General features: G+C 46.8%; 1 protein-coding gene across 1 annotated transcript in view; it reads right to left on the bottom strand.

Annotated features, from left to right (window-relative positions):
* Positions 1–15,255, bottom strand: part of SEC11C (SEC11 homolog C, signal peptidase complex subunit) — a 73,648-nt gene that overhangs the window by 33,859 nt on the left and 24,534 nt on the right. The window contains exons 2-3 of the mRNA XM_040337818.1: positions 6,609–6,718; positions 3,423–3,572 (exon numbers count right to left, since the gene is read on the bottom strand). Coding sequence (XP_040193752.1) covers positions 3,423–3,572; positions 6,609–6,718 — 260 coding nt within the window. The remainder of the gene's footprint in view (positions 1–3,422; positions 3,573–6,608; positions 6,719–15,255) is intronic.

Here is a 15,255-nt window from a genome sequence, read left to right as displayed (position 1 = left end):
GAGCCAAATCTCCCTACATAAGTATTACATGCATATCTGCTGTCTTCACACTTATAGTCCGTTTAGAAAGTTGAGATCGTGTTAGGAGATTTTCTCTTCCTGTTTAACGGAGTGTGATGTCTGGGCATACAGCCAAGATAGCTAAAATTGCTGATTGGAGGAAAGTCACACACCCCCTCACATCATAGGAAGAGACTCTCAGAGGTGTTTTGTAACAGGGCCAGCTCCCTGCTAATCTATTTATAGCAACCTCCCCTGACACAAATGTCAGGCTGCTTTTATCTGATGTGCCCAAGAATTTGTCAGGAGTCAACAGGCTGATAAGAGGAACAGTTCAGGAGAGAGCTACAGGACCCAGCTCTTTGAAGAGAGAGAACGAAACACTGCAGATATATGTGCCCAGCTCAAATTTCACAAATCGGGTTTACATCCACTTTAACAGTTTGCAGCATAAACACAAATACTTAAATTAAAGGGTCACCTTGGTGTGGTCTGGGACCAAACTCAAGTAGCTAATTGAAAGCATCCTTGTGTATTTATTGACCCCTGAAAATCAGCTTTAACCACTTGCCGACCGCCGCATGTATATGTAAGTCCACAGAATGGCACGTACAGGCAAATGGGCGTACAGGTACGTCCTTGCCTTTCCGCGGGTCTGGGGTCCGATCGGGACCCCCCCCCCGCTACATGTGGCGGTCGGAATTCCTGCGGGGAGCGATCCGGGACGACGGCACGGCTATTTGTTTCTAGCCGCCCCGTCGCGATCGCTCCCCGGAGCTGAAGAACGGGGAGAGCCGTATGTTAACACGGCTTCCCCGTTCTTCACTGTGGCGGCTGCATCGATCGAGTTATCACTTTTATAGGGAGACTCGATCGATGACGTCAGTCCTACAGCCACACCCCCCTACAGTTGTAAACACACACTAGGTGAACCCTAACTCCTTCAGCGCCCCCTGTGGTTAACTCCCAAACTGCAACTGTCATTTTCACAATAAAGAATGCAATTTAAATGCATTTTTTGCTGTAAAAAGGACAATGGTCCCAAAAATGTGTCAAAATTGTCCGAAGTGTCCGCCATAATGCCGCAGTCACGAAAAAAATCGCTGATCGCCGCTATAAGTAGTAAAAAAAAAAAAAAAAAAAAACTATCCCCTATTTTGTAAACGCTATAAATTTTGCGCAAACCAATCGATAAACGCTTATTGCGATTTTTTTTAATCAAAAATAGGTAGAAGAATACGTATCGGCCTAAACTGAGGAAAAAAAATGTTTTTATATATGTTTTTGGGGGATATTTATTACAGCAAAAAGTCAAAAATTTGAATTTTTTTCAAAATTGTCGCTCTATTTTTGTTTATAGCGCAAAAAATAAAAACCGCAGAAGTGATCAAATACCACCAAAAGAAAGCTCTATTTGTAGGGAAAAAAGGACGTCAATTTTGTTTGGGAGCCACGTCGCACGACCGCGCAATTGTCTGTTAAAGCGACGCAGTGCCGAATTGTAAAAACGCCTTTGGGCATTTAGCAGCATATTGGTCCGGGGCTTAAGTGGTTAAACAAACCAGCCAAAATAGATTTAAGATCTCTGGGAAAGAGCTGCCAGACCCAGACATGCACTCCTACAAATGATGATGTGTAAGGCAGGCCCTAGATTATGCGATTTTCTTTCATGAAAGCCCTGTACACACGACCGGGAATCCTGTCTGTTTGAAAACCGTCGGTTTTCCTGCCAAGCTTGCCTTGAAAAGCCATGTACACACACGGCCACACAAAAGACCCGCCATTCTTTTGAATGGCAAGAACGCGATGATGTCAGACTACGACGAGCCAGCTAAATTACGTTTTATGCTACCACGCATGCGTCAAATTGTTATCGAGCATGCGTGGTTTATTTTCCCTTTAGGTAAGCGTACAGATGACTGGTTTTCTCGGCAGGAAACACTCTGCCGGGAATCCCGACGGGAAAATAGAGAGCAGGTTCTCTATTTTTTTCGCCCCGACAGTTTTCCTGTTGGGAAAACTGCAAGGAAGCATACACATGGCCAAGATTCCCGGTCAAAAGCTCTCCTGGCAGTTTTCTTGCCGGGAAAACCGGTCGTCTGTACGAGGCTTTACTGTGAAGAAACCTTTCCGTATTTGGAGATTACATTTATTTTCCTCTAGACGAAAAGAGTGCCCCTTTGTCCCCTGTGATGACCTTAAGGTGAATAACAACACCAAGTTCACTATACGGACCTCTTATATATTTGTACACGTTGATCATATCCCCCTTAATCTCGTCTTCTCAAGAGTGAATAAATTCAGTTCCTCTAATCTTTCCTCATAGCTGAGCTCCTCCATGCCTCTTATCAGTTTGGTTGCACTTCTCTGCACTTTCTCCAGTTCCCCGATATCCTTTTTGAGAACTGGGGCCCAAAACTGAACTGCATATTCCAGATGAGGTCTTACTAATTTGTACAGAGGCAAAATTATATATCTCTCTCTCTCTGGAGTCCATACCTCTCTTAATACAAGAAAGGACTTTGCTCGCTTTGAGTGCGCACTTTGAATTATGGGACATAGTAACAGTTCTAAGTCGGTACTGGCCTGTGGTACAAGCCTGGGCTTCTCAGGGCATGCAAGCTTTAACTAAACCAAAGTACAGACATTATACTGCCTGCCACTAAGCATACATTCATTTCAGAAGGTGACAGACATGCTGTAAAAAAGACTGATCTAAAATGATTCATTTATTTCAGGTAGCGAGTGAAGGTTGCAATGAATGTTTAAGAGATTATTCAGCTGTATAGGAAGGACATGAAGATGGAGCAATATGAAGCTGGCCCCCGGACCTCCACTGTTTGGCAGTACTGTAATTTTTCTGCTGCTGCTTGTCGGAGTTAAGGGTCCTTTGACACTAGCGGACCGTTCGTCCGTTCATTACAAGTCCGTTTACGGACTTGTAATGAATCCCTATGGGATCGCGTCCGTTAGCGGATGGAGCATCCGCTAACGTCCACGTCCATCGGGATCCGCTTTTGCGAACGGAAGAAACCCTATTTTTCTTCCGTCCGGCGGAACGGATCGGATGCAGACGGTCTGTCTGCATCCGATCCCCCATAGGGGAGAACGGAGCAGAGACAGGGTGGTCTCTGCACTGTGTGCGGGGACTGCCCTATCCGCCGACAGCTCAGCGGGGATGACGGATGATCCCCACTGAGCTTTGGCAGACACACGGAGCGGACACAGAAACGGTCCGCTCCGTGTGAAAGACCCAAAGAGCAATCCTCTGAAAGACCTCTTTTTTTTATTTTATTGACGGACTCAAAATAATTGTATTCCTTTGAACACCTTAACACCACCTTGGGGGTGTCCTGAGCCCTAGAAACAGTGCTTTGCCTTGGTCTTCTGATTCATAATAATGAAGAACGATGATACATTACTTTTCATGAACTTTGATGACTCTGTGGACGATAGGGATATCTCTTCCTTCTACTTTGAACACCACAATTTCTCCGGCTCTGATGGGGTCTTCCTGGAAGTTTGTTAGGAAAAGCAGGTCTCCCCGATGGAATGCTGGTTCCATACTGCCACTGCAAGAGGATAAGATAGGCGTTACTGAGCGGCCCGTGAGCTCTAGGTGTATATTTGCCAAAGAGCAGACCTTCGTCTTATCAACAGTAGACCAAGTCTATTACAAAACTCATACACAGTCCTCATACGTGGAAGATGGGAAAGTCACAAACCGATCTATACAATATGAAAAGGAACAAAGCATTATTCTGCTTGAAGCAAAGTGATGTTAATCCCAAACTATCTAACTGAAAAACCAAGGATTTCTAAGTCCCTGAGCCATGAGGCGGCTATACCGGGGCTTAGAACGGGCGATACTTAGAACTCCCTCTGAATGTTTAGATGTTGAATTTTAAAAGCAGCGGACGGACTTCTGTCAGATTAGCAAACCTGTGAGATCAGCAGGCGTTTACCGCTGCTTTTAAAACTCAACACCTAAACAGTCAGATGGAGTTCTAAGTACTGTATTTCACCAAATAACCTCAGTTTACTGTGGGCGTAACAAGATGCCCGCTTGCCCCTTCCCACTCTATCCTTACTGTGGGCGAGTGCAGGGTGTAGCAAGATGGCCGTGATGGAACGTCACTTCCGTCATGAAATATGACAGGTCGCCTAATCTGATAGAACGCAGGCAGGAGGGTGTGCTCATCTGAGAAAACCCGTTTTCCCCTCCTCAAGACTTCTGGGATGTATGACAGCATTTGCCTAGGCATGTAAATTAGGATGTAACTAAGGAATGTAAAATACAACATTTATAAAACAAATAAATACAATGGGCCAGATACTCAAAGGACTTACGACGGCGTATCTCCACGTACGCCGTAGTAAGTCCGAATGTGCGCCCTCGTATCTATGCGAACGATTCATAGAATCAGATACGCCTCACTGTTGCCAAGATACGACCGACGTAAGTCTCCTACGCCTTTGTATCTTGGGTGCATATTAACGCTGGCCGCTAGGGGCACTTCCTTAGATTTACGCGTCGAATATGCAAATGACCTAGATACGCCGATTCACGAACGTACTTGCGCCCGATACGCTGTTTACGTAAATCGTACGTCCGGCGTAACTCTACCCCTCATAAAGCAGGTGCAAGTCATGTTAAGGTATGGGCGCGGGAACAGCGTCGTATTTTACGTCGTTTGCGTAAGTCGTACATAAATGGGGATGGGCGTAGGTTACGTTCACGTCGTATGAATGGAGCCGGCGTATCTTAGGGAGTAAATGTGACGTGAATCTGAGCATGCGCCGTTCGTTCGGCCATTCATTTACATGGGGTCACGCTTCATTATAATACAACACGCCCACTGCCTTGCAAATTTGAATTAGGCGGGCTTACGCCGGGCCATTTACGTTACGCCGGCATAAATATGGGAGAAAGTGCTTTGTGAATACAGTACGAGCCTCTCTAAGTTACTCTGAGTTGCGCTACGCCGGCTCAAAGATACGCCGCTGTACCAGAATCTGGCCCAATATACCTGCCTATCTATTTACTAATACTAGCAGCATAGGGATTCAAAAAAATCAACGTTGATTGAGACAGTGAAGGTCCGCTATAACAGGACACAGCCCCGCCCGAGAAGAACATGAAGGCGCACTGTGAATACCCAGCGAATGCATACACTGACATTGATAAAACGGCACACACATGAGTGGGGCTACAGTGATGAGTGCCAAAAGCAGGTTCCAAACCTGGAAGAGGTCTCTTTGGGACATATACAACTGGCTTACGGCAGGGTTGGAAAATTCCCATTTCCCAAGTGTGCTCTGCCCCTCCCACCCAAATATTCAAGATTAAGGTTGTCCCCATACCACTTTTTTTTAGGACCAAGTACAAGTACCGATACTTTTTTCAAGCACTCGCTGATACCGATTACCGATACTTTTTTTTAATGTCATGTGACAGTTTGACTGATGGGCACCAATAGGTGGCACTGACTGACGGCTGGCACCGATAGATGGCACAGACTGATGGGGACTGATAGGTGTCTGGCACTGATAGATGGCACTTATGGGCACTGACAGGTGGCTGGCACTGATATGCAGCAATAAAAGACACGAGGAAAGGATTTATTTTGAAATGCTATGCTGCGACTCCCATCTTGGTACACCTTGCACTCGGCCGCAGTAAAGAGCAGCAGACATCTTGTTACACCCAACCCGAACTATATGGGCTGGGTGTAACAAGATGTCTGCTGCTGACTTACTGCAGTCGAGTGCAGGGTGTACCAAGATGGGCGTCAAAATGTTCAGCCGATAACGGCGACCGAATGTAACGGCTCTGGTCACCGATCCTGATGCGGCAGCGCCCTGCACCCCTAACCGCTTACCTAGCTAGTTGCGCTGCAGGTGAGGACTCACCCTCCGCTGACTCCACCGACCAGGTATCAGAAAGGCATCGGGAGCATTTGTAGTACAAGTATTCGCACAAATGCTCAGTATCAGTCCCGATACTAGTATCGGTATCAGGACAACCCTAATCAAAATACTGCCTGAAATCTAGCTATTTTTCCTGAGTTTCCTTTTTTGTTTTTTATCATAGCAAGACAGGTTTCTATGTGTCGAGGTACCCTGTTTCCGTGGCAGGTCCTCTTTTATCCATCCTATGATAACTGACTGCCTTGTTTGTCCTACACTTCAGGATATCTGTAAACCTGATTTAGTTTGTAGGGTGTAAGGTTTGATCTCTGTATTAGTGATATGGTGACCTGTCCTGAGTTGGTGTCTATATGATATTGTTCTCTGTACATGCTTACTTTTTATTTCCCTCTAATAAAAGCGTTTGTATTAAAAAAAAATACTGCCTGAAATTCAGAAACCATTTTATTTTATTGGTTATTGGAAAATATGCCCAATAGTCCCTTGAAAATGTACATATTGACCCCCACATTCTGCAGAAGCCTGCCCAACCCTGACTTACGATGAAGAATCATTATTAATGGTAGCTTTGATGTATAAAAATGATATTCTGCATAGCGTTGCTCCTGTAAATATAAAGTAATGTATATTGATAATACAAACAGTAAAGTGAGAAGTAATAGTGGGTGGGTAGGTACCTTAGTACGACAACTATGGGACTCTCGCTACCAGTGACCACAATAAGGCCTTTCCATATCATGAGGGCCGACGATACTATCATGGCAAAATTCAACACCTGATAGTACAGCTGTGGAGACACAAAAAAATATATATATACAGTTTAAATCACAATTCAAATTATTCAAGGTAAATAAAAAAAGTAAGGTTCTGTTTCCAGCGCAGCACCTAAAATGTGGAAAAAAAATTAGGCAAATCATTATTGTGCATCTACACCCAAGAACAATAAGCTAATGCATTGCAGTTTACAGTCCTTGTATGTGATGGCCGAACTCGTCCTTTTTTTTTTTCCCAAGCTTTTTTCATCACCCGGCGCGCCTGTCAGTAAAATACTTGAGTTCTAGAGTGACAACGCTCACTATACTGTATATATAGAAGAGCAGCATTGGCCCCCTACAGCAGAAATAAGACAGGACTACAAAACACGTCTCTATAACAGAGGGGGGTGTTCTGTACTTCAGAGAGAGAAGCAAGATCGGGGTTATAACATTGTCTGATGTTTCAGTACAGCTTTGTCAGCAATTTATAGAAATTTAGCAGCTCACTGAATTTCTGGCAGGATCAACCAGTATTTATTTTCTCTCTTTTATTGGATATAACTAAAAAAATGTCAATGGTACATTTAACAGATCAAAAGGGAGAAAAAAGGAAAAGTTCATTGTTGGGGTTTACATACACTTTAAATAAATAAACTCATTTGACAAGTTAAAGTGATATTAACCACTTGCTTACTGGGCACTTATACCCCCAATCCTGTCCAGGCCAATTTTTAGCTTTCAGCGCTGTCGCAATTTGAATGACAATTGCGCGGTCATGCTACACTGTACTTACCGTATTTATCGGCGTATACCGCGCACTTTTTTTCCCTGAAAATCAGGGCAAAATCGCGGGTGCGCGGTATACGCCGATACCCGCTTTCCTGCGCCGAGTTTGAATACTGCACCGACATAGACCGAGCGCAGTACACTCGGGTATAGTCAGGCAGTCTCAGCTCCTTACGCGCTCACGTCCTGGACGTACAGGACGTCAGCGCGAGAGTTGCCGAGCCTGCCCGACAATACACGAGTGTACTGTGCTCTGTATATGTCGGCGCAGTATTTAAACTCGGCACGGGAAACGAGCGGGGAGGACGCGAGGACACCGCAGAAGGACGCCGGACCCGACGAAGAGGACACCCGAAGCCGCAGACGGACGCCGGACCCGACGAAGAGGACACCCGAAGCCGCAGAAGGACGCCGGACACGACGAGGCCGCCGATGGACGCTGTGCAAGACACCAAAACTGTAAGTACAAAAAAAACTTTTTTCCCACAGGATTCGGGGCAACTTTAGGGGTGCGTGGTATATGCGGGAGCGCGTTATACTGCGATAAATACGGTATATGATTTTTTTTCACACACACACACAGAGCTTTCTTTTGGTGGTACTTAATCACCACAGTTTGTTTTTTTATTTATGCTAAAAAGCCTAAAATTTCGATTTTTATAGTTTGTTATAAAATGTTGGAAACAAGTAATTTTTCTGCTTCACTGAGGGGGCACTGATGGGTACCGATAGGCAGCACCGATAGGTGGCACTGGTGGGCACAGATTGGGACCGATGTCCCTGTAACAGAAGTCAGTTACTCGTGTTCTATTGATTTTTTCCCCTCTGTCGAAAATTGCCTGCGCGTGTGCAGAACGGAAGGGCACTCCAGCTCAGTTGCCGTTCAGTTGGAGAAACATCACCATAGCGCATGCGCACATCGTAGGAGTTTTTTTTTTGACGGGCAATACCATTTTACGGGCACAATTGAAAGCTATGCAAAGAGTGGAGGGACACTGTAGATGTCAGATTTTGCCTCGCTGTAATCCCGAGGCGCAACAGCGAGGCACAATATGACTAATATAGTGTCCCTCCGCTGTTTGCATAGCATTAAATTGTGCCTGAGAAATTATATCTCCCATCGAAAAAAGGCTCCTACGATGTGCGCATCTGCTATGGGACATCACTTCAGCTGATCGGCAACTCAACTGGAGTGCCCTTCCGTTCTGCTCATGCGCCGGTGATCTGCCAATATGGTTCTGGCTATCGAGATGGTTCCGGTAAGGCAGGGGTGCCCAACCTTTTGAAGAGCGAGGGCCACTTAAGCAACTTGGTAACCAGTCGCGGGCCACAATGAGCAGAGCGGGCGGATGACAGGTCACGGCTACTCTATTGGTCCTCCGATCCACCCAGATGGAAGGGGACAAATTCCCTTTTGTTTTTCGGATTGGAGGTAGGCGAGCGTAAACGGACATCTGTTGCTCTGTAGAGGTGAATTGAGGGTCCCATTTGGTCAGGCTAATCGTGTGAAAAGGGACTAAGACTGCTTTCACACTGATCTGCTGCAGTTTACCCACACAGCGGGTGCAGCGTAGTGCTTATAGGGCTCTGCACTGCAGCCGCTTTCTTCCTCTACCACCAGCTTAATTCACGACACTGATGTTGCAGTATGGCAGGTCGGCAACCTGCGATCTGGGCTTGCCAAGCTGCCATTCCAGAGTAGGAGGTCGCGGGCCGCATCAGAGGGCTCCGCGGGCCACTGGTTGGCCACCCCTGCTGTAAGGACTGCGCAGGCGCAATCCTTGCCGACGGAAATCTCCGAATCTCGGCCGGCATCCAGGGCGACGTGGAATTTGAGGAAAGTGGCCAGTCGGCCTCACTTTGCTTGGACGGCTCGCTCGGCCTCCTGGCTCTTTTTTTTAACATTCTCCAATCCACGGGGATGTTAAGGAATGAGCCTGGATGCCGGCCGAGGTTCGGAGATTTCCGTCGGCAAGGATTGCACCTGCGCAGTCCTTACAGGAACCATCTGGATAGGGGAACCATAACGACAAGTCACCGGCACTTTTCGACGGTGGGCAAATATCGACAGATGTTTGTTATTTTTTAAATAACAAACAGGTCATGTTCACCTGCTCTGTGCAGTGGTTTTGCACAGAGCAGTCTTGATCCTCCTCACCGGCGTTCTTGGCCCCTCCCTCCTGCAGAGTGCCCATAGAGCAAGCAACTTGCAATAGGGGCACCCAAGCAGGTTCCTTCACAAGCCACGGCTCTGCGGGTCCATCCATACACACTCGACCCCCTGCCCCTCTCTCCTCATTGGCTCACTGGCTGTGATTGACAGCAGTGGGAGCCAATGACTCCTACTACTTTCTCAGCCAATGAGGAGGAAAAGCACCTGGAGAGCAGAGACTCTCATGCACATTGCTGGAGGAAGATCGGGCTCAGGTAGGTAATTAGGGGGGCTGAGAGGGCTGCTGCACAGAGAAGGTTTTTTCCCTTCATGCAGTGAGGGCCGTAAAGTGGGTAAACTGCACTCAAGACTGCAGAACAGCAAGCTTTAGAGTTGCCTTTCTCAGCCTTTTTACCCGAGTGGTGTCGCTAAACTCATTATTTCCCCTTAGGGGGTAACACAATAAAAACCAATAGGGACATCAGTGCTGTATTGGGTGACCAGATTGGCCAGGATAAGGTCTGCCTTTTGTGTACTTTTGGTGGAATTCTTAGTTCGGTGAAAGGGAGACAACATGCTGCCCAGATATAAATGGAACGGGGTGACTTTTTCTAAAACAAATGGTCTCCGTCTGCCCGGTCTACTCAATGCGGGCATCCTCCATCACTCTTGACAGGGACAGATAGCGTACATCAAGAGAAAAAGGTAAGGGAAAGGCATCTTTGCTCGTGCTAAGTCTGGCACACTGTGCCCCCAATCTTCCTCAGTGCTATACAGCAAAGACGATAAAACCATGTCTTTCTGGAAAAAATACGACTTTATACTTACAAATTGGCAGTCAACCATTTGCCTATTACAAGACTGCAATTTTTCCTGAAAGTACGACTATCCTTTAAAACACACAAATAAGCCATGTGATAGCAAAGCTTCCAATACCGACGAGCCAATTACTGCAGAGAAATAATGGGCACCTTGAATAGGCCCTGCATATCAGCCAGAACACTTGGCTGCTCTTCGACTGAACATCGAAGAATGAATAGGCTGGAACTGAACAGGCCACGTGTGAGAGGTTTCTAATAGAGGATTGCGCATTCATTATATCTTCTTCTCACAGATGATGCTCTGAATGCTGCACACGGCTGAAAAGAGTCCCCTGGACTACAGCTCCGAGCGTGGCCGGTGCCAAGGGTTTTATAGAAAACAGGTGTCAATCCGGTCCTTCTGGGAAGGTTACCGACATGTTTATTTTTTTTTTAAACTATCTCTATTGGTTTTCAACGTTTGCAAAGGAGAACACAAGCGGAAGTCAGACACACGCAGGAGAAGACAAACCCACATAAAAACAATGGCCCAGATTCAGGTACCACTTGCGCATTATTTGCGGAGGCACAGGGCAACGATTTTGCCCTACGCCCCCGCAAATAATTTGCGCTGCCCTCGATTCACGGAGCAGTAGCTCCGTGAATTGCGAGGGCGCGCCGGCAAAATTACCTGGCGTAAGCGCGCGCAATGTAAATGAATCATTTAAATTAGGCGCGCTCCCGCGCCGAGCGTACAGCGCATGCTCCGTCGGGAAACTTTCCCGACGTGCATTGCGGCAAATGACGTCGCAAGGACGTCATTTGCTTCAAAGTGAACGTGAATGGCGTCCAGCGCCATTCACGAATCACTTACGCAAACGCAGTGAAATTCAAATTTCACGGCGCGGGAGCGGCGGCTATACTTTAGCATTGGCTGCCCCTGCTATTAGAAAGGGCAGCCTTGCGCTAAAGTAGCCGTACGGAAACTCCGTACCTGGCTTTCGCGGGGGCCCGTGCAAGTTTGTGAATCGGTGTTAGTATGCAATTTGCATACTACACGCTGATCACAATGGGAGCACCCCCTAGCGGCACACGCAAGAATGCAGCCTAAAATCTGCGAGGCATAAGAGCCTTATGCCGCGCAGATTTTAGGCTGCAGTCGGTGTAACGAGGTTCCTGAATCAGGAGCACTCGTTACACCGGAGCAAGTAAGGAATTGCGCCCGTGTAACTTATGGTTACACGGGCGCAATTGCTTCTTGAATCTGGGCCAATGTATGAAAAAAAAAAACACAACTCAAAATATAATAGGAAATATACAAAAAAGCTGTAGTAAAGGTGTGCTTTTTAAATGGCTAATTGTGCCCACATAGATGGCAGAAATAATAACTTATCATCGGCCCCCAACTTAGTACAGGATAACTCAGATAATAACTATAGAACCCCTCTTTTCCTTGGCATATGACAAAGTTCTGTCAATATTTATAACACCATCTTCAAGCCATTTTGCCCACATTTTTTTAAATTTACAGTACAGCCTCTGTTTATATATATGTGGCTTTATACAGTGGGAGAAGTAAGGTTTAATAAAGCACTATCATCAACCTTAATTATTGCACAGTGATCCAATATGTAGACAATTATATTAATATCTAGTGAACCTCCACTAAAATAAATGAATAAATAAAGTGGTTCCGAAAATAAATGAAAGCGCTTTCCAAATATCTATAAGGCCCCTTTCACACTGGGGCGGGAGCCGCGGTGGCGGTATAGCGCCGCTAAAAATAGCGAAGCTGTACCGTCGGATTTGCCTCGGGATTCGCCCGCTAGCGGTGCGGTATTAACCCCGCTAGCGGCCGATAAAGGGTTAAAGCGGATGTGCCACTAAAAAAAAATATATTAAAAGCCAGCAGCTACAAATACTGCAGCTGCTGACTTTTAATATTAGGACACTTCCCTGTCCTGGAGTCCAGCGCCGTCTGCAGCAGAGGACGAGCGATCGCTCATCACTCTGCTGCTCCCCCCGCCATCCTCAGTGAGGGAATCAGGAAGTGAAGCGCTCCGGCTTCACTACCCGGTTCCCTACGGTGCATGCGCGAGTTGCGCTGCGCCGCTGATTGGCTCCCGCTGTGCTCTGGGAGCCGAGTGTTTCCAGAGCACACTGGGGGGAGGACGGCAGGAGAAAACTGCCCGCAGAAAACCCGAAACTGTGTGGCCGGAAGTGGGTACAAATACTTGTCTTTAGACAGGTATCTGCACCCCCCTCCCCCCTGAAAGGTGTCAAATGTGACACCGGAGGGGGGAGGGTTCCGATCAGCGTGAGTTCCACTTTAAGGTGGAGCTCCGCTTTAATACTGCCCGCAACACTGTCATATGCCTTTGAAATTCCCCAACCGGCCCCAGCGATCTCACAAAGTGGCTTACCTGGGTTGCCTGCAAAAATGGGAGCTCAAAAACGCCCCCTACCTTTGTCAGGCCGCCCTTGGATGGCCAGGATCCCGACTGCATAAAGTGCGACACCTGATAGAGGCCCTTCTCTCTAAGTTTATCGAATTTACCCCTTTCCAGACCTGGTATAAAATTAGGGTTTCCTAATATGGGTAATAATGGTGAGTGACTTGATGAGAATTTCTGATTCCTACATATCCTTGCTAAAATTTGTAACGTGGGTCCTATTGTAGGGTGTTTCTTAAGATGGATAGGTAGTGCTGCATAGCACCATGGTGCTCTAGATCAGGGGTCTCCAAACTGCGCCTCGAGGGCCAGATGCGGCCCTTTGCTAGCCTTTATCCGGCCCTCAGGGCTTTATTCCTCCCACTGATATGAGGCACTATTCTTCCCACTGACTCCAACAAGGGGGCACTTTTTCTTCCACTGATACCAAGGATGAGATACAATTACTCCTACTAATAGGGGCACCAATCTTTATCCTACTGATCGCAAACTATGAGGCCATATTTATTCTCACCAATGCTGGGCCCGGGGCTTTTTCTGCCCCCGCTGGCCACAATCCAGCCCTCCTAAAGGCTGAAGAACAATAAACTGGCCTTTTGTTTGAAAAGTTTGGAGACCCCTGCTCTAGATAGTGGTGTTGGGCTCACCTGTTCCATATCCACCCAGCGTTTCATCTCCCTGTGTCTACACCAGTACACCAACCTTGTCAGGTGTGTTGCTCGGTATTATCAGCAGTTACTGGTTTACAGAGACTGACAGGAAGGATAAAGTCTAAGGGGGTAATCCACAAAGACCCGGCGCAACGTAACTTTTGGCATTTAAGTTACACCGCCGCAAATTACACAAGGTAGTGCCCGATCCACAAAGCACTTACCTGGAAATTTGCAGCAGTGTAACTTAGAATCATCCGGCGCAAGGCTTTCCTAATTTAATGGGGCGAGTCCCATTTAAATTAGGCGCGCTCCTGCGCCGGACGTACTGCGCATGCTCCCGACGTAATTTTCCCGACATGCTTTGCGCGGTTTTACGTTGCGCCGGGTTTTGAGAATTCGCGACGGGCGTAAAAAAAAAAAAAATCCAAGTTGCGGCGGGAAAAAAAAAATTAAAAAAAGAAAAAAAGACACTGTCGCGGGAAAGAAGGGTCTACTTTTACATGGTGTACTAACTTTACACCTTGTAAAAGCAGCCCTAATTTTACAATAGCAAACTAATACTTACGGAGAAAAAACGAAGCTGAAAAGCTTTGTGGATCTCCATAAGTGCTAATTTGCATACCCGACGCGGCATTTCGACTCGAAATGCCCCCAGCGGCGGCCGAGGTACTGCATCCTAAGATCCGACAGTGTAAGTCCCTTACACATGTCGGATCTTCTGCCTATCTATGAGAAACTGATTCTGTGGATCAGTTCCAAAGATAGAAACAGGGATACGCCGGCGTATCCCTTTTGTGGATTACCTCCTAAGTTTTTGATGGGGTACACACTCTCAGGGCTGCCATCAGAGGGGAACAGAAACCATGTTCCAATTCTATGGGAAAAACAACAAGGGAAGAGGCGCCTCTGGGTGTAGTGTAGTTTTAAAACAATTTTAATAGTAAGACATAGGTAGTGGTCACTCACATTTTGGAGGTGACAGGTAAGCATGTAACAGATGTTCCAAAAAGAGGGAGGGGTGTCATCCGGCCGTCACTTTCACCCGAGTCCTGCTGGAGCGCTGTGTGGGGAGGTTGCACTTCCACCGCTGATGGAGAGTAGCCGGCTGCGATGGAGGATCCTCAAACCGAGGCGTGGAGCGCAGATGGATGGCAGGCGGAGGATGATGGCGTCACCGGGTATGCGACGCTTTTCCGAGTGGTCAGACAGCGATGACGAGGCTGCCGCACTCCTAAGGATGCTGGAGAAAGGAGTGCGGCAGCCTCGTCATCGTCACTAAGATGAAAAAACCTTCTGCCTTTGCAACTCTCTTAAATGCATTCTGTAAATAACGCCTGATTTTTAGTGAATGGACTATTTTTGAGATAAATGCAGAAGTTCCGGTTTAATTTGATTCTCAGGATTGGATTACTACTAGATATACCATGACCTGGATACATGGGAACCTTCACAGATATGTTGGCAATCACTGAGTGTTGGACCCAGAACATGTACAGTCTATAGTTACTGAAATAAGAACTCCAGATCTGAATACTGAGGAACCCACAGGATCAGCATGACAGCCAGGTCACTGGCATTTTCAGACTAGAAACATTATCCCCCACATTTCCCCCCCGACTTCCTTTAAAGTGGATGTAAACCTGATTCATGAAATTTAAGCTGGGCACATATACCTGCAGCATTTTGTTCTCTCTCTTCAATGAGCTAAGCAGCTAGGGTTGTCCC

This window comes from Rana temporaria, chromosome 1 (assembly GCF_905171775.1).
Source record: "Rana temporaria chromosome 1, aRanTem1.1, whole genome shotgun sequence".
Lineage (NCBI taxonomy): Eukaryota > Metazoa > Chordata > Amphibia > Anura > Ranidae > Rana > Rana temporaria.
This window is presented reverse-complemented; position numbering and strand designations above follow the sequence as displayed.